Source organism: Lonchura striata, chromosome 18, assembly GCF_050655825.1.
Source record: "Lonchura striata isolate lonStrDom1 chromosome 18, ASM5065582v1, whole genome shotgun sequence".
Classification (NCBI taxonomy): Eukaryota; Metazoa; Chordata; class Aves; order Passeriformes; family Estrildidae; genus Lonchura; species Lonchura striata.
Genome location: NC_140720.1, coordinates 12,087,271 through 12,111,742, shown reverse-complemented (window position 1 = coordinate 12,111,742; position 24,472 = coordinate 12,087,271). Strand labels below are relative to the sequence as shown.

At 54.5% G+C, this 24,472-nt stretch overlaps 1 protein-coding gene across 8 annotated transcripts in view; it reads left to right on the top strand.

The window, feature by feature from the left end:
- Positions 1-61: 61 nt before the first annotated feature.
- Positions 62-24,472, top strand: part of DNAH9 (dynein axonemal heavy chain 9) — a 132,252-nt gene continuing 107,841 nt past the window's right edge. For all 8 annotated transcript variants that reach the window (XR_014949346.1, XM_085556908.1, XM_085556909.1 and 5 more), the window contains exons 1-21: positions 62-442; positions 1,912-2,108; positions 2,726-2,884; positions 3,858-3,988; positions 5,031-5,242; positions 5,413-5,646; positions 6,684-6,851; positions 7,585-7,701; positions 8,247-8,397; positions 9,145-9,259; positions 10,280-10,348; positions 10,917-11,043; positions 12,088-12,343; positions 13,626-13,867; positions 14,797-14,932; positions 15,887-16,083; positions 17,309-17,706; positions 19,209-19,431; positions 20,937-21,103; positions 22,639-23,509; positions 24,130-24,260. Coding sequence is in view for 7 of the 8 variants with exons in the window: in XM_085556908.1 (XP_085413034.1) it covers positions 77-442; positions 1,912-2,108; positions 2,726-2,884; positions 3,858-3,988; positions 5,031-5,242; positions 5,413-5,646; positions 6,684-6,851; positions 7,585-7,701; positions 8,247-8,397; positions 9,145-9,259; positions 10,280-10,348; positions 10,917-11,043; positions 12,088-12,343; positions 13,626-13,867; positions 14,797-14,932; positions 15,887-16,083; positions 17,309-17,706; positions 19,209-19,431; positions 20,937-21,103; positions 22,639-23,509; positions 24,130-24,260 (4,667 nt within the window). In the remaining variant the exon portion in view is untranslated. The remainder of the gene's footprint in view (positions 443-1,911; positions 2,109-2,725; positions 2,885-3,857; positions 3,989-5,030; positions 5,243-5,412; positions 5,647-6,683; positions 6,852-7,584; positions 7,702-8,246; positions 8,398-9,144; positions 9,260-10,279; positions 10,349-10,916; positions 11,044-12,087; positions 12,344-13,625; positions 13,868-14,796; positions 14,933-15,886; positions 16,084-17,308; positions 17,707-19,208; positions 19,432-20,936; positions 21,104-22,638; positions 23,510-24,129; positions 24,261-24,472) is intronic.

Here is a 24,472-nt window from a genome sequence, read left to right as displayed (position 1 = left end):
GGGACCGCCCCCGCATCCCGGGAGATTCCCGGGCAACGGCGGCCGCTCCTCGCAAACACTCCCCGGAGCCGGGCGGATGGAGGCGGAGGGGGACCCCGGGATGGCGGGGCTGGAGCCCCGGGCGGAGCCGCCCCGGGAGGAGCCGCCGGAGGAGCGGCTGGCGCGGCTGGCGGCGCGGGCGCTGGCGCTGCCCGCGGGGCGCGGCGCGGCGGGGCCGGCGCTGCGCGGCTTCGTGCGGGGCGCGGCGGGGCCGGCGCTGCTCGCCTGGCGGGGCCCGGCCGGCCGGCTGGAGCTCAGCCCCGGGCCGCCCCCGCCGCCGCCCGGCGCCGGCAAAGCGCTGTTCTTCCTCCGGCCGCCCGCGGCCGGCCCCGGCGCCGCCGAGCTGCTGTGCGGGGACCTGCCCGCAGAGCCCCTGCCGCACTTCGCCGCGCTGGTGGAGCAGGTAAGGGGGAAAGCGGCGCCGGGGGCTGGAGAGCCCGGTGGGACCTCCTAAATCCTCAGTACGTGGGCTCTGGGCGTCTCACGGTGCGCTCCGTGGGGGAGGACCCGCGTTACACAGGCGCAGGATGGGTTCCTGAGAATGAGAAGTTGTGCTTGTCCCATCCTTGGAGGTGTTCAAGGGTGGATGGAGTTTGGAGCAGCCTGGGATAGCACATGGTGTCCCTGCCCATGTCAGAGGGGGAGCTTCAAGGTTCCTCCCACCCCAAGGCATTCTGTGGTTCTAGGATAGCTGGTGCTGCATGGCACATCTCGGGCACATCGGGTCCAAGCCCCTGCTCACGCCAGGCCACTCAGAACTCAGAACCAGTTGTCCAGGTGACTTTGCAGTATCCCTGCAGATGGGGACTCCTGTGCCAGCCCTCAGTCACCCTCTCAGGAAAGGGTTTTTCCTGATGTTCAGAAGAGCCTCCTGTGTTTGAGTGCCCAGTTACATCCATTAGGGGTCCAGTTGTCATTTTTACTTTCCAAAAGAATACAAACAGCTGATGTGACTGGTTATGGCATTACTCTCATTAGCAGTCCGTGTGATTTGAGTAATGGAGACAAAGCCTGCTACTCTTGCAGCTGAAGCTGTTGAAGGTGAGCCCTGTGTGCCCTGGGGTTGTTCCCCCTTCCCATGGCTCCCTGGACATGGTGGTTGCTCTTGCTGGTCCTCTTTGGTTGTGATGCAAAGAACTTTCAGCGCCCTGGTTGTTCCTTTTCGATTCTGTGTCTGTTTGTAGCTGGTTTTACACCTTTATCCTCCCCCGAGTCTGGCCACACAAAGGCTGCTCATCACCAGGGGCAACCTGGCTCTGATCCCAGAGAAGGTGACAGACACTGCTGCTATCCCAGCACAAAAGAGCCAGGAGCAGCTCGGGTTCGGGCAAGCCCAGCCCAGAGCCCCCAGCTGCTGGCACTTCACTGATAACGACAGGAACCATATTTAATGGGCTGCAGCTTTGGGGAATGACCTAAAACGTGGCTCTGCTGTCGATGCCAGGAGGTCCCAGAGGACTTTCCCTCTGCATATGGGGGGTGGCTGTGCAGGGACAGCCCCTGGGCTCAGCCCAGCCCTGCTGGCCTGCTCATCATCACCTGCAGCTTGGGACAGTGGTCAGTGAGGGTCTCCAGGCTCGGTGGCCAGCCCATCCATAGTGCTTTTTGTTATAGAATCATCAATTCACAGCAAGTTTTGTGTTGGAAGGGACCTCGAAGGCCAGCCAGTGCCACCCCTGCCATGGCAGGGACACCTCCCACTGTCCCAGGCTGCTCCAAGCCTCAATGTCCAACCTGGCCTTGGGCACTGCCAGCCACAGATTCAGGTGTGGTGTCTCCTCACCCTCACAGGGAACAATTTCTTCCTAAATCAAAGCTAAAGCTGCCATCCTTCAGCTCTTACCCGTTGCTTTTCCATGGCTCCTGCTGTAGGTGATCGTGCCCATCCTGACGAACCGGAGGAACCATCAGGGCTGGCCACGAGTGGTGTCACAAGACATCATCCATCACGTCCACAGCCTGAAAAATGCTGTCTTCAAGGTTGTTGGCCAGATGAAGGGCAAGACCTTGCTGCCTCTTCCAGCTGCTTCGGAGGGAATTGAGAACATTGATCCTAAAGATGAGAAATTGTGAGTACCAGCCCTCGCTCCCCACTGGGTTTTCCTCTGCTGCTGCATGTGCTGCATCGTTTGGGGGATCCTCCCTGTCAGACATGCGGACCCTTCTTGCTCCCTGTCCTCTGCAGCTCATCAGACTGACGAGGAGGGGATTTTGCTCTGTCTTTGGGGACTGTGCAATGACACAAGCAGGAAAAGCTTAGGAGGTGGAAGGGGATGAGGGCATGCAGAGAAGCAATGAACTGCTAGGATCACTGAGGGAAAACTCCAAACTCTGCAGTCAGGCTGCTCCAGCCCTGTCCAGCCTGGCCTTGGGCACTGCCAGGATCCAGGGGCAGCCCCAGCTGCTCTGGGCACCTGCACCAGGGCCTGCCCACCCTCCCAGTGAGGAATTCCTTCCTAATATCTAATTTAAATCTACTCCCTTTCAGTTTTAAACCCTCCCTCCTTATCTTGTCTCTAAGTGCCCTTGTAAATGTTCTCCCTCATGAATTTTATTGTTCTGTGGTTTTGAAACTTGAATCTGGGCTGTAACTGTGAAATCCAGCTGCCCATCGAGGTAGATCCAGCTGAGCAATGCACATGCACAAGTGGAAAGCCAAGTGACCCTCGTACTCTGTTTCCTGCAGCTTGGAGCGGATCAATAAATCCCTTGTGCATGCCACCGAGTCAGCCATCATTGACTGGAGCCAGCAGATCCAGAGAGTGCTGAAGAAAGAGTCCTCAGAGCCTCTCCTGCAAGGCACCAACCCCACCCCGAGGGTGGAACTGGAGTTCTGGAAGAGCAGGTGCTGGGAAGAGCCAGCAGCTGCTGGTTTGGGTGCAGGGGGTGCTGCTCGAGGGCAGGTAGAGACCTGAACCCAAAAGTATTGCTCCCAGACATAAAATAATGATGATTTCTGAGTGCCTGAAGGTGGCTGGGCAGTTGGCTCCGTTTGGCTTGGCCCAGCCACAATTCAGGGCTACACCACAAAGGAATTTGGTTGGAAATGCTGTTTCCATCACTGGTCGCTAGGAACCAGCCCCTGAGTAGAGCTGCTGGGCACTCTCCATGCTGTCAGCTGGCTGCTGGTGGTGCCAGAGGGGGTTAGATGAGCCAGGGAGTGGAATTTCACCTGCCCTTTGTGCTGTGTTGGCTCAGGCTGACGGGAGGCAGAGCTGTCAGCAGGGGCTGCAGAATCAAACCCTGGCTGCTTTTGGCTCTGCTCTCCTCTGAACCTGGCACCAGCTCTGTCCTCTGGGGCTGCTCCCACTCCCTGCCAGCTCGGTTCACACTAAAACGTGGGTCCTTAAGTTCTAAAATGAAATGTCTCCTAAAGTCTGGGTGAGGTGCTGCCTGGGTCTCTTTGCACTGCAGTGTGTGCAGAACAGCCTCCCAGTGGCTGCAGGACTTCAGCACTTCCCTCTCTCCAGCCACAGCCTTGTTCTTCTCACATCCTCTGTGCTTTCCTGTGCTGGAGCTCTTTGCTCATGCAGGTACAGCTACTGCTTTGCAGAGGTGTGGGGGCTTCAGGAAAACTGGTTGGAAAACGTTTTGTGTGTCTTCCAAAAAAAACCCCAAATCTAAAACAAGCATGACCCCACTTCCCCCCAACATTTCTTATTCTTCAAAGTTTTTTTTTTCTTTCCCCACATAAAAACAAGTTCAGGGCTCTCACTGTTTGGAGATGTCATTCAAAACCCTGCTCAGTCCTTGTGTGACTGCAGCAGGTCCCAAGGCAGGGCTTGGGGCACAGCTGGTAACGTGTGCTGCTGCTGCAGGTGTGCTGACCTGGAAGGCATCCGCAGCCAGCTGACGTCCAGGAGGGTCAGCAGCATGGTGGAGGTGCTGGAGAGAGTGCAGAGCATCTTCGTGCCAGCCTTCCAAAACATGCTCCTGGACGTTGAGGCAGGTGAGGATTGGAAATGCAGGTGAAGCTGTTGGGAGGAATGCTGATGTCTGACTCAGTTCAGAAGGCTGAATGATTTCTTTGTTATAACTATGCTATAATACATTAATATACTATTTAAAGGAGATACTCAAACTACAAACCTACTTTCTCTAACTACCATATCTGACTCCCAACTCGTGCCCCTCTCTGAGAGCCCAGCCCCTGGTGGGTTGGATTGGCCACCAGCTCAAACAATCCTCACCAGAATCCAACCAAGCAATCACCCCAGGTAAACAATTCTCCAAGCACATTGCACATGGGAAAAACAAGGAGCAGAAATAGAAATTGTTTTCTCTTTCTTCCCTCTGTGCTCCTCTATAAAGAGCCCTGAGAGAGAGAAGAATGTGCCTGCCACAGGTGAGAACCTGGGACAGCTCTACCACGGTGCTGACTTCTGCCCTCTGTTCCCAGCCTGGGCTGCCAGTGCCATGGCTTCTGTCCACCCTCAGGGCAGTGTTTGTATTTTATACCAGAAACTGCCTGTGCCATGTTTAGAATAACGTGCCAATATCTGTCATTTCTGTTGGACAGTGTGTCTGTACCTTAAACCAACAGAAAAGTGTCACCAGCACAGCAAGGCATGGAGGGCAAGGAGAAGGAGGTCAGGACACACCCAAATTCCTCCGTCTTGATCACCTGAATTATATTCTAAAAGCCCCAAAATTTTACTTTTTCATCCTGTGTTAACTCAACTACCACACTGCTCAAACCTTTGTGGTTTGTAATTCCTCACACAGAGTTGGCAGCTTTTTCCACAGGCTAAAATGGAATCCACAGGTGTTTGTGACTTTGTGCCAAGGTCTCTGAGCCCCTGCCAGGGTCTGGGGACAGCCAGGGCAGCTGAGGGGTGTGCTGGGCTCCCACAGTAGGTGAGCAGGGCTCAGGGTGGTTTCTCTCCAGCACTCACAGGTGAGTGCTTTGTGCTCACCAGGACTGTCTGCTCCCCTTTGAGACCCCCACTCCAGCCTGTGCATCTCACCCCTTCTGCCCTCCTGTCCCACAGCTCTGAGTGAGGCTCAGGACATCTCCCTGCACCTGACTGCCCTCCAGCAGCCCCTGGAGCACATCGAGGCCGCTGACTTCAGCAGGGTGAAGCCTCTGCTGGTGCCTCTGCTGCACGTGGTGTGCTGGCTCTGGGCCACCTGCCAGCACTACAGCGTGCCCCTGCGCCTGGTGGTGCTGCTGCAGGAGATCTGCAACCTCCTCATCCAGCAGGTGTGTGCCCGTGGCACCTGGGCTGGCACGGGAAGGGTTTGGTGGGAGCCTCTTCTCCTCTCTCTCCTGTCCTTCCTTGGGAAGGGATTCTGACTGGGCTGTTCAGTGCCAGAAGTCACCGTGTGCTGTGGCAGCAGGAGGGACATCTCTGTGTGATTTGGCTCCTCCAGGCTGTGCTGTACCTGTCCCCAGAAGAGCTGCTGAAAGGAGAGGTGGAAGAGAGCCTGGGCAAGGTGCAAACAGTGCTTGACATCCTGAATGCCTTCAAAGAGGCGTTGGAGGAGAGACGGGCAAACCTGCAGGTGTATTATGAGCCAGGCCAGCACGTGAGGAGCTGGGACTTCCACCCCAGGCTGGTGTTTGCCAGGCTGGACAGCTTCCTGCAGAGGCTGCAGATGGTGCAGGTGAGGCTGGAGCTGTCAGCTAGTGCAGCCAGGAGCTGCCTTGGGGCTCCTTCCCTCCCTGATGCAGGGGATGGGGTCACTCTCCGTGCTGTGAGCTCCCCCTGACTGACATCAAGGCCAGGACTTGTTTGCCCAGTGCAGGGGTCAGATCTGCTGCTATGTCCTTCTGCTGGGGCTGCTGGGTGGGTCAGTGCTCCCAGGAGTCCTCTGGGAACCTGCTGGGACATGGGGATGGGGGTTGTGGGGCTGGGAATAAACCAGGACAAGCTCCTAGGGGTCCCTCAAGGACACCCTGGGCATCTCCTGACTTGGACAGGGGGCCTGGGGAGGAGCAGGGACACGTTCCACATCCCTCAGCAGCTCATCCTTCCCATGCCAGTGTGTGCCCAGCTGGGGGTGTCCCTGTTTGCCACGGTTCTCACTGTGAGATGAGGCAGGGACAGGGGGGTGTGCTGAGTGCCATCAGCCCCCCTGAGGCTCTGTGAGAACCTGGTACACTCTGTGTACCTGTCACACACACACTGCTCACCTGTTACACTCTGTGTACCTGTTACACACTGTGTACCTGTCACACACACACTGCTCACCTGTTACACACACACTGCTCACCCCTGAGCTCTCCCATGGGTGACAGCTCACTGCTCCTGCTGCTCACCCTGTCTGAAGTGAAGCTCTGTTTGTGGTGGGCTCTTCCCAGCTGGGCACTGCACTGGCTGCTTGTGCCTGTTCAAGGCAAGGTCTGGGCTCCTTTTCTCCTCTTGTTCTCTGCACTGGAACAGAAGGTTTCACTGTTTAATGCCACTGTGTAACTCTGCCCATTCCTTAGGGAGCTGTGTTGATAACCACAATGGATGGCATCTATTTAAAAATCACTCATAATTGTAGAATCACAGAATGGTCTGGGTTGGAAGGGACCTCAGAGATCACCCTGATCCCAGCCTGAGCAGCCTCAGGATGGCCCAGGAGCAAACATGGCTCTGTGCTAACTTGCCATCTGCCTGTGGCTGAACCTGTGTGTGCTTCCCCTGGCTCTGCAGAACCTCCTGAGCACAGCCCTGGACCTGGCAGAGCTGGAGAAGATCGAGTTTGGGGGCACGAGAGGGAAGGCCCTGGGCCAGCAGGTGCTGGACATGTATGAGGAGTTCCAGGAGAGCTACCAGGTGTTCTCAGAGAGAGCCTACGACTGCCTGGACCTGGCCAACCTGGTAGGTGGGAGCAGCCCTGGGAATGCCAGCAGCTCATCCTCCTTTCAGAGAGCAGCTCCCTCTGCAGCAGAGCCCTGCTTCCTCCCCTGCTCCTTCCTCCCTTTGTCGTGCTCTGATCTGTCACTGTAGGGGACAGGGAGCTGTTGGCCTTTTCTGCAGACACTTGGGAGTTCTTGCAGCTCCTCATCTCAGAATCACACAATGAACAAGGCTGGAAAAGACCTTTGAGATTGTCAAGTCCAAACTGTGACCTATCACCTCCTCATCAACTAATCCATGGCCCTGAGTGCCGTGTCCAGCATGTTTTTAAATGTGTTAGTGACTCCAGCACCTCCTTGGCAGATGATTCCAGTGCCCAGTCACTCTTTCAGTGAAGAATTTTTTCCTGATGTCTAACCTAAAGTTCCCTTGGCACAGCTTAAGTCTAGTATACCTTGCTGGTTCAGTGAGTTTGAGCTCCTGTGGGTTTTGGGGGTGGTCGTCTGGTCTTCAGGGTGAGAGAATGTGGAAATACCTCCTGTCTTGCCTCCAGCTGGAGTTGGTACTTGTGGGACTGTGGGTCCATCCTGGAGGGCCATGAGCTCAGCCATGGCAGGGACAGAAGTGTCCTTGACTCTGTGGAGGAGAGTTTAAATTCCTGCTGCATAAAAGAGGAAACACCTCTGGGCAGGGAGGTGGCAGGCACCCCCCAGTGCCTTCTCACAGCTCAGGACTTGCTGCTGCCCTCCCACAGGAGTTTGAGCAGGATGCCCTGGACTTCCAGCAGAAGGTGGAGGACATGGACCGCCGGCTGGGCACCGTGTTCAGCCAGGCCTTCAGCGATGCCCCCGGCCTGGAGCACATCTTCAAGGTCTGTGTGTGCCACCCTCCCCTCCCTGTGAGCCCATGGGGGCACAGAGAGCCCCACGGGGGCACAGAGAGCCCCACGGACACAGCTGGAGCTGCAGGTTCTGCCAGGGGATGGACGAGGCTGTGCCCAGGGGATGGACAAGGCTCTGTCCAGATCAGTCTGTGTCTCACAAACGGGTGGGTCTGGCTGGGTCAGATCAGGATTTATTGTCTGTGCCATACAAGCAAAAAGCAACAGACACAGGGAAACAACAACACCCATGCAAATCCAGATCAGAGATGGGATGGCAGCCCATGCAAAGCCTTTTTCTACATATTTTCTGAACCAGTGGTGCCATCAGTCAAAGGTGATCTTGGAGTTCTTTCCAAACCTTAATAACTCCATGAAAGGCAGGAACTGCTTAGGGAATCGGGGCGGGAAACCTTCCCTTTGACAAATGTCCATCACTGTAGACCTTTGGGTTCCTGAGGAGCTGCTTCAGTGAGGAAAATCCCAGTGGGACTCTGTGCAGGAGTGTGACTTTTCCCCATTCTTGCCCTGCACAGCTGCTGGCCATGTTCCGGAACCTTCTGCAGCGCCCAGTGCTGGCTGCAGTGGCTGCTGGCAAGGTCCCCGTCCTGCTCAGCATGTTCAGCACTGCCCTGGACCACGCCAGGCTCACCTACACCAGGCACACCCAGGCAGGGCTGCAGCTCGGTGGGTGCCCTGTCAGGAGGAAAATTGATGTTACAGGAAACTGGATTTAGTCTAATTTAATGGGGGGAAAAGAATTTGCTTTTGCTAAGGACACCAGAACTTTCCAAACTGGAAAGGTTTTCAGTTTTCCTAGTGGAAAGTGCTTGGGAATTGCATTAAAGCAGTGGCAATATCCTTGTTTTAAACGTGCCTGTGTGAGGTGTGGCTGGGATTGAAGGCACATGCTGAGCTGGAAATGCAAGGGGGAGGTGGGGATTTGGGGTTTGATCAGCCTTTCCCAGGTTGATTATTTCCTGGGAATGCTGGCACAGAAGGGGATGGGTAAATTCCTGTCAGGGAGCCTCGGGAAGACTCTGGAAGCAGAGAAGTTCCAGGGGAGCAGCACTGCTGGGACCAGTGCAGGTGAACAAGGGGAGTGGGAGATTCAGGGGGGGCAGGTCCAGCATTTGCTGTGACTTTGGGGAGTTCTGTCCTGTGGCTCTGAGATGGGACGGTCACAGCCAGCTCCCAGCCAGAAATCCCTTCCTCAGGGTCTATGGGAAGCAGGGAATTCACCCCAGCCGGGCTCCAGCACATGCCAGGCTTCTCCTCTGAGCCTGGATTCCAAACCCAGGGGCGCAGGGGGATTTGTAGGTCCCAGAGCTCCATCGAGCGGCAGGGGTTGGGTTCCAGGGAGGGAGCCTGGGGGCCGGGGCAGGCTGTGGGTGCCTCTGGGCTGATGGAATGCTGCTCCCCTGTGCCCTGCAGGGTTCCCCCCGCTGCACAAGAACGTCCCTCCCGTGGCCGGAGCGCTGGGCTGGGCGCGGGAGCTGCGGGAGCGCATCCAGGGCCCCTTGGAGCACCTCAGGCACATCCCTGGGCTGTGAGTGTCTGCTCCAGATGAGCTGGGGTCAGCTGGAAACCTCCCTCTGGGTGTTCTTTCTGTGCTGAATGCTGTACACAATGGCTGTAGCTGAAATAGTCCTTTGTGAGGAGGGAAGAGGAAAGAAAAGAGAGAAGAGAAGAAGAAGAAGAAGAGAAGCTCTGGAGCCACTCACTTCCCTTCCATCTTTGTTTTTTGAAGAAGCTCTTTAACTGGATTGGTTTTGAAGTGATTGAGAGGCACAGGGGGACAGCAGAGAGGCTCCTCAGCTTTTAACATTGTCCTAGGTTGCAATTAAAGTAGGCATTGCAAGCTTTCCCACTGTAATTCCTCTCAGCAGGGTCTCCAGGACCTGGCTGGGAGCAGCCCAGCTCTTGGGTGTTGGCAGAGGATAACTTTCTCAGCATTAAAAAAATCAAGATCAAGACAACAAACCAGGGCTGGAATTCTCATGGTTCCTGCATTTAGCATTGATTTTACCCCTCTGTGTGGAGCAGTTAAAGACAAGTCCTTCAGCAGGGTGGTGTGAGGCTCTTTTCCATGTGCAGCTTGAGGGGGAGAAAGGATTGAAAAAGAAAAATAATATATGTATATTTACAGATATATATTATTTATATGATCTATAGATGTGTATATACAGATATATATTATTTATATGATCTATGTAGTATGTTATTGCATACATTTTATATTTTTTTCTATACATTATATAAACAGTCATTTTCACAGCTGTGACCTGCATCTAGTGGAGCACAACTGTGACAGAAAACTGTCAAGGGTAAAATGTTTAAAAGTGCTGTTTGGTAACTGATTTTTCAGCTGCCCTGGGTCCTTCTCCCATCCCAGCTGCTGGTCTCCATTTCACAGCATGGAAACACCTGAGAGGGAGCCCAGGGGGCTGGGCAGCCTTTGTGCAGGGAGAGGATTTGGGGTGAAATCCAGGCAGGCTGTGGGGGACCTCGGGAAGGGGGAAAGGCAGATCCCAGGACTAAAGCTGACCCCTGTCTGTTGTGCTGCCAGGAGCTTGGACTGTGCCCGTGGAAGAAGGGTGCTGCAGAAATATGAAGAAATGATCCAGCTGCTCGACAGGTACAGGGGGCACACACAGGGCTGCAGCTGAGGAAGGAGGGGAGGATTCCCCTCCCCTGAGCCACCTTCCAGAACATTTGGCAGCCCAGGGCTTGGGAGTGTCCCTTGCCAAGCCCAAGTGTGAAAAATGCCAGTCACTTGTTTTTAGAACACCCTGTTCTGCCCTCTGTGCTCCCACCCCAGGGTGCCATGGTCTCACTCAGGTGAGCTCAGCTTCAGCCACCCCCAGCATCCCTGTGGCTTCACAAATCTGCCCTGCTTAGACCTTTGGAAACCCCCAGCTGCTGGTTTGTCACATTAGGCTAAATGCTTTGCAAAGTCCATCTCCAAATTTGAATTCTCTGCTGGAACTGGTACTTGAGAGAACCTTTCCCTCCTGACTTGATGCTGCCACTGTTCTCCTGGGTGTTTGTCTTGGAAGCACTGCTGTTGAGATGGCGTGGGTGGGTTTTGAAGGTTCCTTCACGTTCTTCAGTCCTCAGAGTGGACTTGGCTTCCAGTTGCAGCTGCAGCCTCTGGCCTGGTTAGTGTGTGGTGCATGTTTATTTAAAAACCTCTCTTCTGGCAGGTATCAGGAAAAGCTGTATTCAGACTGGTCGCAGACAGTCTCAGAAAAATCCCAGTACAACCTGGCTCAGCCTCTCATCCGGCGAGACCCACAGACCAAACTGATCACGGTCAATTTTGATCCCCAGGTAAGAGCTGCTGCCCCTGGGCTCTCCTGCCCCCCAGGGCACGTCCCCGAGCTGTGGGGGGCACCTGGTGGGGTTCTCTGTGCCCGTGGGACCCTTCCCACGGGGGTAACAAAGAGCCAGTTCTGGTCACAGCTGGTGGCAGGAAGTCCCTCAGGAGCCAGATGTGGAAGTGGGGTCAGCCTGTCCTCACCAGGGTTGGTGCTGCTGTGGGGAGTGAGGGGACATCATCTACACATCCATGTGGTGTGTACCTCAAACCTGAGCCTCTGAAAGGTGTAGAAAGGCCAGGAAAGGTTTGTTTTGTGACTCCAGAAGTCTTTGATGGAAGGTGGCACCAGAAGGAGTTGAGTCAGTGGGTTTGAGGCCATGGTGCTATTTTAAAATTATTTTCTTATGCCAATCAGCCCAGCAAACCAAGGGAACTGGAGCCATCTTATCTTTCACTTTGATAACTGTCACCCTAATTTTTTAAGATTTTCTAAAGCCGTCTGAGTTTACATTCTTGTAGCAAACTTTCTCACACGCTTTCTGTAAATAAATTACTGTTTTTACATTCCTTCATAGAAGCAAAGAAATTTAATAGACATAATTTGTCCAATGTTGTTGGAGAGGTGGCATTTTCACCCTCCAATCCACTGTCACCTTTAAAAAAGTATAAATGCTGGAGTCAGAAAATAAACTTACCCTTTTTTACCTTTACAATAACAGCAGCTCACATCGTGCTTTTTTTGTATCCTGCAGTAACAGATAATGGCCAAATCTCGCAGAACTGCTGAGACTTGTGTGGCTCAGCCTCCATCAGAGAGGGGAAGCACGTGGATGGGGATGAGCAGCAGAGGTGATGGTGGATTTTAGGGGCCAGGAAGAAATGCAGAGTCAGAGATCAGTGGGAAACAGAGCAGGAGCTGTCCAGGCCCCTTCCAGCTTGCAGGTTTATTTATGGCAGGTTTATTATTTGCAGCAGGACGGCCTGGGGTGCTCAGGAGGGGCTGGAGGGGGTGGCAGGGGCTGTGCTGGGCTCAGCTCGGTGCCTTGCCTCCCCAGCTGGTGTCGGTGCTGAGGGAGGTGAGCTACCTGTGGGGCAGCGGGGCCGGAGCCATCCCCCCGGCGGCAGCCCGGCTCCATTCCTGCAAGGAATCCCTCTGGCAGCTGGTGGCCAGCCTGCAGCTGATGGGGAGCAGCTACAACAAGGTCCTGAGAACCGTGCTGGAGGTGGAATATCCCCTGGTGCAGGGGCAGCTGCGGGACATCGACGCGAGGCTGCGAGAGGCGGAGGAAACGCTGACCTGGAAGACGGAGGGTGAGCTGGCTCTGTGGGATGTTGGTTTTCCCTGCTTTTACAGGGCAACTGAGAGGTGTTTTAAAAGATTTTAATCCATTATCAGTTTCATTGAAGGCTGAGACATAAGGGATGTAAAACTTAACGCCATTCCGTCAGAAGCCAACCCATTTCCTGGCTACAACACCTTAGAAATGTTTTTCAGCCGGTTGGTTTTTACCCCATAATGCTGCTGTTACTTCTAACACCAATCACTTGTATTTTTACCCCACGTGTTCCTGCTACAATGCATCTTTCACAGTTCTAATTCTCTAAAATATCTGATCTTTTTGCAAGGCCATATTTTGAAACTTGCTGAAACTTGTTTCTAGTTCAGTCTCTCGCCCAACAATGTCATTTCTATTCCATGGTCAGCACACCTTATCTCAGAGTTTGCACACAGATGTACAAGGCTGTGTGAGCTTTCTGTTAGGTTTTGAGAATTCTCTACAAATCCATTTCCCACAGTGACCCCCGGGTCTCCTCCTATTCCCCCGTGTGCCCAGTCTCTGCTCCCTGGTTCCCAGTGGCAGTTCCCAGTAGGACAGGGCATTCTGTGGCATTTCCAGCACTGGGGAGTTGAGGAGCAGCTCCTGGTGTGCCTGCTCCTTCCCACGTTCCCCTGATCTGCTGGGCATGTGGGCAGGATCCTGCTCCCCTCAGGTTTAGCCCAGGCTCTGGGGAGGAGAGGCTCTGCTGGTTCTGCTGTGGCTTGTTGGGGTAGGAAACTGTGACATTGCCATCCTCTGGACAGAGAGACACGATTCTGTCTCTCAGGATTGCACAGAGAGAGGAAGAGAAAACAATCTTTATCTCTGCTCCTTGGTTTTGCCTATGTGGAAAGGATAAGGATATTATTCCACATTCCATGTGGAATGTGGTGTGGAGATTGTTCCACCTTCAGGGATGGCTGGGTTGGATCTGGTGAGGTTGTTTGGGGTTAGTGATCAATGGATCCAGCTCGGGCTCTCAGCAGAGTCACGAGTCTGCGTTAGGTAAGTATGTAGAACAGTACAGTATCTCTTTAAATAGTATATTAATGTAATATAGTATAATTTTAATAAAGCAATCCTTCAGCCTGCTGATCTGCAGCAGACACCATGATTTCTTCCCTGAGTCTGGGTCTGCCACATTTTTACTACAGGGGGACAGACAGAGGTGGCTCTGCTGCTCCAGGTGGTGAATCTCTTTCCTTGAGGATGAGTGAGAAACGCGTGAGGCCACGGGAGAAGGTCTGAAGGATGAACCATCTCTTTGTCCCCAGGTGTCTGGGCTCACATCTCCGCGGTGGTGGGCGATGTCTGTGACCTGGAGCAGAGGCTGCAGAAAGCCAAGGACAACGTGGAGGAGATCCAGAGCATCGTGCGCTCCTGGGGGTCGCCCGTTCTCGAGAGGAGGGATTCCAAAAGGGAGGCAGTGCTGAGCCTGGAGGAGTGCCAGGAGCGCCTGGAACGGCGCTGCAGCCTGGTCAGGGAGTGTGGGCAGAGGATCCACTCGCTGCTGAAGGTGAGGGGCACCTGCAGGGCTGGGTGGCTCCTCAGAGGCTCCGTGCCATCCCTGCGGCACCGAAAACCTCCGGAGCTGCCTCCCCTGCAATGAACTCCCTGAAGCCACCCGAGAGCCTGACCCGGGGGTCATTGCTGCTGTCTCTGAGGGGTGAGCTGGGCTGGGCGTGGGGCTCCCACCCGGGGCAGGACCAGCAGCGGCGTCAGCCCAGGGAAGGGTCTGGCTCCAGCCCTGGCTGCTGGAGAGCCACTAGAGGGGAGTGGTGCATCGGGTTTGGGATGCTGCTCCCAGGAAAAATCCCCTCCGAGGTGTTTCGCTGGGAACAGAGGCTGGGGCTGCCCCTGCGGTTCCAGGCTCGATGTCCCTCTGTGGAGCAGGAGGTGATGCTGACCACCCCGGGAGAAGCTGAGTGACAGGAGAGAAACTGCTGTCCCAAACCTCAGTTTTGCCAGAGCTTAGAGTCCTCTGCAGGCCAGGAGAAAGCTCAAAGCTCTGCTCCTCACCTGCCTGGAGCCAGGTGTTGTGCAGGTCAGGGACAGCCCCTGGCCCAGCCCTCTCCTGAGGGTCACTGTCTGGCCCGGGACTCTGAACAGAACCAGGTGGGTTCATCAGGATGGGCCCTTGAGACCCCCCAGTTCTCCTATCCCAGGGGTGCAAAGCAGCCCCAAGTCCCGTGGACTCAGAGAAGAGGGAGGAGAACATGTGGAAGGCCTTCTAAGGCTCTTCTGCCCTCCATTTTCACCTTGAAGGGTTCCTGGAGACCAAGCAGCCCTTGGCAGGAGCAAATCATGGCCATGCCCCTGTAGGAAGACCCACCTCCAGAGCACTGATCCTGCTGTGCTACTCGGCATCAGCCCTTGGGCGTGGGCAGCTCTGTCTGGGACAGACTCAGCCCTGCTCTGTGTGAAGGAATCTTCTTTGTCTTCCAGGAAAACCAGAGCCTCCTGCTTGCAGACCCAGCATCTGATGCCTGGAAGGTGTATTTGGATTATGTGGATGAGATAGTCCTGGATGGATTCTTCACAGCCATTGAGTGCTCACTGAAATACCTCCTGGAGAACACAGGTGACACCTGGTTCCTGTCCCCTGAGCTGCTCAGCCTCTCCAAGGGGACCTCTCTGGTTGTGCTCCCTCATGCTCAGTGGTGGTTTCTCTTTTTCCTGGTTTTCCTCTGGCACTGGAGCCTGCAGAAGGGGAGGGTGACTCATCACTGGTCATGGATTGCTCAGGGGGAGGGATGGAGGTGCCTGTGCTCTGTTTGCAAGGGTTAATGCAGAGACAGCTGAGGCTTCCTCCCATGTCTGCGCTTGGGCATCAGTCACCTCCCACCCTCCCATGCCCAAAGCAGCAGGGTGGCACCCTCCTTGCCCTGTGGGGAGTCTCAGGAGCCAGTTCTGCTCCTGAAAGGCACAAAATAAAGCCCTCAGTCCCTGGGCAGAGGTGAGCTGGGCTCAGGAGTCACCAGCCCTGCTGAGAGCAGCTTGTGTGCAGCTGAAGCACATCCCCAGGAAAGCTTCCCTTCTGGACGTGGAGGAAAAATGAGCTGGAGAATTGCATGCAGTTCTTCACCATCTTGTTAAAAACTTGCCTAGGTTGTCACATTTGCATCTGGCTTCAGTTTCTGGTTGCTGTTTGTTTTTGGTTTGTTTTTTTTTCATGCCTTTCACCACTAAATTAAAGAGACACTTAGTTCCTGTTGTTTTTCTCCTCTGCAAGCACTTCTGTGCTGGCATTGTTCAGCTCTCAGACTCCCTCTGCATTACCTGAAGAGCCTTTCCTCCTCAGGGTGTTTTCTGCTCCTTAAACCACTTGTGTCTCATCTATTCCCCACTGGTTTTGGTGGGTGCCACAGCACAGCTGGTTTGCCAGCACCTCCATGGGTTGTGCAGATACCAGTGACTGTGTGTGCCACCACACCCTCCTGCTGTCCCTGCAGGGCATGTGGCATCTTGTAGTGGATGTCAGTGGTGGCTCAAGATTCCTTGGAAAAGACCCTGACAGTCTGTTCTTCCCCACCAGATCCCAAGGCAGGCCTCCCTCCCCTGTTTGAGGTGCAACTGGATTTGGTGATCCCAAATTTGGTGTTTCGCCCTCCCTTGGACCCTGACACCAACGATGGCTTCTGTGACATGGTGGAAAGTCTTCTCCAGGGCATCTACCACATCTCCTCGCTGGTGCCCCGGCTGGCTGCGCACAGCGGCTTCTGCCACTACCAGGTCTGTGCTCTGGGGCTGCCCCGGGCTGCTGGCAGTGAGGGGGTGCCACATGCTGTCCCTTCTTCTCTTGCTCCTTTCACTTCTTCTCTCTCCCCTTTCCCCTCTCCTCTCTCCCCTTTCCCTCCTTCTCTCTCCCCTTTCCCTCCTTCTCTCTCCCCTTTCCCTCCTTCTCTCTCCCCTTTCCCTCCTTCTCTCTCCCCTTTCCCTCCTTCTCTCTCTCCTTTCCCTCCTTCTCTCTCTCCTTTCCCTCCTTCTCTCTCTCCTTTCCCTCCTTCTCTCTCTCCTTTCCCTCCTTCTCTCTCTCCTTTCCCTCCTTCTCTCTCTCCTTTCCCTCCTTCTCTCTCTCCTTTCCCCCCTTTTCTCTCCCCTTTCCCCCCTTTTCTCTCCCCTTTCCCCCCTTTTCTCTCCCCTTTCCCCTTTTCTCTCCCCTTTCCCCTTTTCTCTCCCCTTTCCCTTCTCTTTCCCCTCTCCATTTTCTCTCCCTTCTCTCCCTCCCCTCTCCATTTTCTCTCCTCCATCCCTTTTCTCTCCCCTCTCCATTTTCTCTCTTCTCTCCCAGTTCACCTTTTCCTTTCCCCCCTTCTTTCCCCTTTCCCTTCTCTCTCCACTCCCCATTTTCTCTCTCCTCTCCCCTCTCCCCTCTCCGTTTTCTCTCCATATTCACTCTCCCATCCCCTCTCCCTGCCCTCTCCATCTCCTGTCCCCTCTCCATTTTCTCCCCCTCTCCATTTTCTCTCCTGTCCCCTCTCCCTGCCCTCTCCATCTCCTGTCCCCTCTCCCCTCTCCATATTCTCTCCCGTGTCCCCTCTCCCTCCCCTCTCTATGTCCTGTCCCCTCTCCATTTTCTCTCCCATGTCCCCTCTCCATGTCCTGTCCCCTCTCCATTTTCTCTCCCCTCTCCATTTTCTCTCCCGTGTGCCCTCTCCACGTCCTGTCCCCTCTCCATTTTCTCTCCCGTGTCCCCTCTCCACGTCCTGTCCCCTCTCCATTTTCTCTCCCTGCCCTCTCCACGTCCTGTCCCCTCTCCACATCCTGTCCCCTCTCCATTTTCTCTCCTGTGTCCCCTCTCCATGTCCTGTCCCCTCTCCACGTCCTGTCCCCTCTCCACGTCCTGTCCCCTCTCCATTTTCTCTCCCTGCCCTCTCCACGTCCTGTCCCCTCTCCATTTTCTCTCCCTGCCCTCTCCATGTCCTGTCCCCTCTCCCGCTGACTCCCTGTCCCGCAGGCCGACCTGGAGGCGATGCCCGCGCTGTGCGCGTGGCGCCGGGAGCTGCAGGGCCGCGCGCGGGCGGCGGCGGCCGCGTGCTGCGAGCACGGCGCGGGGCTGGAGCGGCGCTTCCAGCACCTCCTCGGCGAGGACCGGCGGGAGCTGTGCCGCCGGCTCCTGCTCGAGGCCCACGGCGAGGACGGGGAGCCCGAGGCGCCGCCGCCGCTGCGGCGCTTCAGGGAGCAGATGGGCTCCTACGAGCAGCTCTACGAGGAGGTGGCTGGCATGCAGCCCCTGAGCACCTTCCTGGGCTGCCTGAGGCTCGATGCACGGCCCTTCAAGGCCGCCTTGCTCAACGAGATCAAAAGGTGGAGCTTGGTGTTCAAGCAGCACCTCCTGGACCACGTCACGCACAGGTGAGGGCTGGTCCTGCCTCCGCTGCTGGAATTTTCTTTTGGCTTGGCTGGGCTCTGTCATTTCACACTTGTGGCCAAATAATAGAGAATCATGGAATGGCCTGGGCTGGAAGGGATCCACAAGGATCATCCATTGCCAAATAATAGAGAATCATGGAATGCCCTGGGCTGGAAGGGATCCACAAGGATCATCCATTGCCAGAGCTCACCCTAGGTTGGGGGTGGCTCCGTGTGGTGGAAAAGTCTCTCCTCCCACCCATGCTTCCAAAGAAAGGCTCAGCAGTCTCTGCTGTTCAGTCTCAAGGCTGTTTATTGCAAGTTTCCTAAAAGATTTTCTTCTCGGGCTGCTGTGGTTTGCTCACAGCTCAGGCAGAGGCACACACGCACAATGCCTTGGGTGATTTATTGGTCACAACTGAAGGGTGTCCTAGGCTGTGGATGCCCCCAGGGGAGTGCTCACACACATCTGAAGAGCAGGCTGCTGCGTGGGGTGGTGATGTGATCTCCTGTGTGCTTTTCAGCACCATAAATCTGCCTGATCGTTTCTTTGCAAAGAGGTTTAGTGTGGCAGAGAACGAGCATTTAGGAGCTGGTGATTGAAAGTCCCTGACTCAGCAGTTTAGTCTTTATTAGGTGAAGTATTTAAGGATACTTTTAGGCCCAGGAGCATCCAGAGAATTTAAGCAGGCACTTAAAAAGTGTTTTGAGACCCAGGAGCCCATTTTTCCTCTGCTGAAAGTGCCCACTAGCTGGTGAGGTTAGGAACAGGATAAGCAGGTGGGGAAATGTGCCCCAAACACTCTCCTGTCTGTGATGGTTTATGGCTCAAGGGCTTTGAGAGACAGGGATCTTAATTTTAAAGTCCTGGAGGAATTTTTTTATCCTCCCACAAATGTCCAGTTGCTTTTCTAAACTGCTGTGAATTTGCATCACCTGCAGGAGGGAGCTGCCCTGTGAAGAGGGGCAGTGCATGAAGGACAATCCCTGTTTGTTACAGCCTTGGAACGTGCCAGGTTCACCTGGGGAGCTTGGATTCTTGTAGTGGGAGAGATGGGGTGAAAATTGTCACAGAGTTCCAGCATGATGTGGGTTGGAAGGGATCTTAGAGCCCAGCCAGTGCCACCCCTGCCATGGCAGGGACACCTTCCACTGCCCCAGGTGCTCCCAGCCCTGTCCAGCCTGGCCTTGGGCACTTCCAGGGATCCAGGGGCAGCCACAGCTGCTGTGGGCACCTGTGCCAGGGCCTGCCCACCCTCCCAGTAAAAACTGGGACAGTAAAATCTGTCCTCTCAGACGCCCCTCCAGAGCCCTCCTGAGCTCCCTGTCTCTGTTCAGGCACTGTCTCCACCTTGAGAAGTCCCAGGCTGTCTTTCTGTTCTTTGAAGGAATCTGTCCCACATCCAGGGACACCTTTGAGCAGGAATTCCAGTCCTGAGGCTGGATATTCATTCCAGAGGAGCTGCCCTCATCCTGTGCTTCCTTCCCTGCTTTGTGCCCTGCAGCTTGGCTGACCTGGACGAGTTCATCCAAGCCACCGAGAGAGGGTTGAGCAGAAAGGTGGAGAAAGGTGACTACGGTGGCTTGGTGGAGGTCATGGGTCACCTGCTGGCTGTGAAGGAGCGTCACAGTGCCACTGATGCCATGTTTGAGCCCCTGAAGGAAACCATTGAGCTGCTGAGGGCCTACGAGCAGCAGCTGCCCGAGGAAGTCCACCAGCAGCTGGAGGTGGGTGAGGGCTCGTGGTGGGCACAGCAGTTTGCCCAGGAGCAGGAGGCAGAGGCAGCAGGAGCATCCCAGATATTCAAAGCCCTGCTCCCTGTCATTAGAGGGCCTCATTGGGCAGCGTTTTGCTATTGCAGGATGTGCCTTAGTAGCTCTAAATGTTGAGATTTTTTCTTTTAAAGCAGAGATTAAGCCTTTTGTGATGTGTGAAAAACATGGAATTGCCTGCTCCAACTCCCAGCGATTACTCTTGAAAAAAAAAAATTAATGCATTTTCAAATCCATCTGTTAATTAGGTTGAATTATAATTATTTTTAAATAAGCTGGTTCTTGGCAGCTATGGAGATGGGAAGGATAATGTTGGCAGAGGAGCTGCCTTCCCACAGGACTTCAGTCCTCCTCTGGGTTGAGACCACCAGATCTGCTTTACTCAGAGGAAATCCCTGGCAGCAGGTTATGAAAATATTTTGGCATCTTTCCACATCTGGCTCTTACAAGTCAGTTTTTTAGGAACTCCTTTCCTTTTTGCAAAAGAGACAATGAGATGAAGGTTGGAGGACAGAGACAAGCCCTGCCAGCTGTGTCTCCATCCACCATGAAGCCCAGTCCTGTGGGGAACCCAGCTCCACTCCCTGCCTGGGAGCTGCTTGTGCAAATACCTTCAAATAACAGATTTACTTTCCTGATAGAAGAATAAATGAGGGTTTGGAGCAGCCATCCAGATGCAGGAGACGGCCAAAGAATTGTTCTTTCTGGCCAGTGACAGCCACACTTGTGTGTGAGTGATTCATTCCCTCCTGTGTGGAGTGAGAAAAGCAGGAGTTCCTCTAGGCTCCTCTCCCTCCGTGGAGATGGATGGGCTGGAGCTGCTGCTTGGTAGGAAGAGGAGAAGCAGCTCTGTGTGTGGTCATGGTCAGTGATTTCTGCTGAGATTGTGATGAAAAATTCCAGGAACAGACCCCTGAGGAGGGGCTGGCCCTGCCCTGGCCATCTCTGCTGCCTCAGAGCTGCCTGCAGCTTTCCTTTCTTTCCATGGTGGGTCTCCATCAATCTCCTCAGGAGTGTGGGCTGGGATGGAGAGAAACCCAAAATCTTTCCTGTGGGCTTGCACAGCTCATAGAGAGGAGGGAACCTGGGGACAGCAGATCCCTTGGCAATCACGGAATTGCCGAGGTTGGAGAAGACCTTTAAGGTGATAAAATCTCACCATCCACCGTTCTCCCCACTAAACCACATCCCCGAGTGCCACATTCGCAGGGTTTTTGACCACTTGCAGGGATGATGACTCCACCCTGCCCTTGGCAGCCTGTTCTGAACCTTTACAACCTTTCCTGTGAACTTTTCTCCTGGTATCCAAGCTAAACCCCTTCAGGCACGACTTGGGCCATGCCCACCACCCTCGTCGTGCGAGGGTGGGTCGTGCGGGTTTTCAGTTCCGCGGTTCCCCACGAGCAGCTGCCACCCCGCAGAGCCCGTCCTGCCTGCCAGCCGTGCCCTTGTGCCCGCAGGAGCTGCCGGAGAAGTGGGGCCAGGTGAAGAAGCTGGCTCAGGCCGTGAAGCAGCAGGTGGCCCCGCTGCAGGCCGCCGAGGTGGCGGCCCTGCGCCAGAGCTGCGCCGCCTTCGACGCGCGGCAGCGGCGGCTCGGGGAGCGCTTCGGCACCGAGGCTCCCCTCAGGTACGGGGTGCCGCGGGACGGGGCTGCCGAGGAACACGTCTCCTGCTGTTTATTGTTTAGCATCGCTCTCATTACATGGTTATTGTTGGAATCTGTGGTGTTGGTGATCCCCAGATTGTAGAAAGTCTCTGTCAGCCCCGCTGCCAAAGCAGAAGCCATAATTGGTCTGTGCTGGTTTCCAGGTTGTTTATTCTGTTTATCTCTCACATGTTCTGCTGCCCTGCCCAGCTCTGTCCTGCAGGGCAGCGTGTGGGGCTCTGCCCTCAGTGGGATGTGACAAACATTAAATACCAGAAACTCCCTGGGCTGGATTTACAAGAACGTGCCAATATCTGTCACCTACGTTGGACAGTGTGTCCCCAGCCTGAACCAACAGGAAAATGCCAACACCACAGTGACACATGGAGGGCATGGAGAAGGAGAAAAAGGACAAGGCACACCCAATTTCCTCCATCTTGTCCCCTTTGAACCCCTCATCTAGAATCCTAAAATTTTACTAAAATTTTACGTGCCACCCTTAATTATTACTTCTATCAAACACTCAGAGCTGGTAATTCACCCTGTAAGATTGAAAACTCTTTTCCAGAGATCACAGCCAGTGTCTCTGGGGGCTCTGTCCAGGGGGGTTCCTGCTGTCTCTGAGGCCTGCCTTTTGCAGCGTGCCCAAAACCCTCTGATTTTAAGGAATCCCACACAGGTGTTCCAGCACCACATGAGCCTGGAGAGGAAAAAGCTCATTTCCATGATGCCCTGGAGTGGCTACCTAGAGCCAGAGGCTAGACAGAGCTAGGGAATACAGTGGGTATTTATTAAAGGCCTTCAGTAGAATCACAGAATCACAGAATAATGATATGGGAAGAGACCCCTACAGAATCACAGAATAATGAGGTGGGAAGAGACCTCTAAGATCATCAAGTCCAACCTATGCCCTAACGCCTCAGCTAGACCATAGCACCAAATGCTATGTCCAGTCTTTTTTTAATAGATACACCTTGGGCAGTTAAAGCCTCACAGAGGCTACCCCCAGGATGGACAATGGTCACCAGTTTTTTACACAGATATAAGTTTGGTCTGTTTGCATATCAGGGGTTAATTCTCCAATTACAGCTTCGGGTAATGAAGTCACATTCCCCCAGTTTGCTCCCCACAATTCACTTTTGTTTGTACTTTCCAAGGCCTGTGGAGTGTCCTTGGATCTCAGGCCCAGAGGGATTTTCTGCCTGCCCAAAGTGTGAAGGCAGTTGGCCACACTTTATATGGAGCTCAGAGCTGTGCACTAATGCACTGCAGGACCTGAGAAATAGAAAAGCTGAAATCCTAAGGCATCACCTGCACGTCCTGGTGATGCACAGATCTCCTCCCTGCTGTGCCTGCAGGGTTGTGTCCCCGGGAAGAGGCTGGGTTTGGGTGGTGTCAGCAGTGCCAGTGGCTCAGCCATCAGGGTGTAGTAGAGACCTTTCATCTCTCTGTTTGTTTTATGGGTCCTTTAGAAGTTATTACAATGTCACTAAGGAAGAATTAACGCTTATTTCCAGGTTTGACGCCGAAAAGCCTTATCAACTGCTGGATGCAAAGCACATGGAGATTAAAGAGATGGAGACAGCCATGACCTCGATTTATGAATCAGCTGGTCTGTTTGAAGTCATGGTGCCAGAGTACAAACAACTGAAACAGTGCAGGAAGGAGCTGTGTCTCCTCAAAGAGCTCTGGGACATGATCTCCCTGGTGAACACCAGCCTCGAAGACTGGCAGACCACCAGATGGGTGGATATCAACGTGGAGAACATGGAGCTGGAGTGCAAGAAGTTTGCCAGAGAGATTCGGAATTTGGATAAGGAGGTGAGGGCATGGCATGCTTTCAGTGGGCTGGACAGCAAGGTGAAGAACATGCTGACAGCCCTGAAGGCTGTGGCAGAACTCCAGAATCCTGCCATCAGGGAGAGGCACTGGAACCAGCTGATGCAGGTGACAGGCGTGAGGTTTGTGATGGGCTCGGACACCACCCTGGCTGACCTCCTCAAGCTCAACCTGCATGAATTTGAGGGGGAGGTCCACGACATTGTGGACAAAGCAGTGCGAGAAATGAGCATGGAGAAGGTGCTGAAGGAGCTGAGGATGACTTGGAGCTCCAGGGAGTTTCAGTACGAGCCTCACCCCCGCACCCACACCCCCTTGCTGAAGTCAGACGAGGAGCTTGTGGAAACTCTAGAGGACAACCAGGTGCAGCTGCAGAATTTAATGTCATCCAAATACATTGCTTTCTTCCTGGAGGAGGTGTCTGCCTGGCAGAGGAAGCTCTCCATCGCCGACTCCGTCATCTCCCTATGGTTTGAGGTGCAGCGCACGTGGTCTCACCTGGAGAGCATTTTCCTCGGCTCAGAAGACATCCGGGCACAGCTGCCCCAGGTAGGAACCCCCAGATCCCACATTTCCTGCTTGGAACGTGTGGAAGAAGAGGCTTTATTATTAACTGGGGCTGTCTGTAGTGCCCAGATCCCCAAAGCAGGGCAGTTCTCCTGCTGCCTCGCTCCTCTGGAGGCTCCCTCAGTGCTGGGGTTGTTCCCCAGGATGGTTTTGTAGCCCAGGCTGTGCTTGAGCCGTGCTGCGGGGCTGATCCTCTCCCTTGCATGGCAAATACAGAGATGCTGGGTGAGAGCTGCAGCCTTTCTGCAGTGCTGCAGGTGTGTTCCCTCTTCCTTCAGAGGGGAGAGGATTGAGATCATTATTCAGGCACTGCAAATCATCAAACAGAGCTGGCCCAGGCAGCTTTGGCAGCTTTCCCTCCCTGTCCTTCCACTCCGGTGCTGGGGGAGAGCAGCTCTTCTCCTGCTCTGCTCTGGGGAGCTCCTCGGGGTGCCTCCAGCCCAGCTCCCAGAGTTATTCCAAGCTCACAGCCATGCTGAGGAGGAGCAAGCCTTCCACTGGTGAGGGGGGAACTTACCCCTCACCCCAAAGACAGCCCTCAGAGGATGGGATCTCTCAGCACACCGAGAGAGTGTTGCTGTGACCTCTGTGTCCCTTTGCAGGACTCCAAACGCTTTGAAGGCATTGATGTGGATTTTAAAGAACTGGCCTATGAAGTTCAGAAAACCACAAATGTACTTGAAGCCACCAATAAACCAGGTCTGTCCCAGCAGCTGGAGGACATCCAGAGCAGGTAGGTAGAGCATCAGTCCCAGGATTTTGTCAGAGACTGGAATCAGCCATGAGCAGTTGGTTGAACCGGTGCTCTGAGGCTTTTTCTGAGGCTCTGCTTCCTCTGCAGTCACACATCTCCAACTTTTCTGATCTTTCTCAAGCTTCTGTATTTGTGACCCATCACCCTGAGAGGGTGGGCAGGCCCTGGCACAGGTGCCCAGAGCAGCTGTG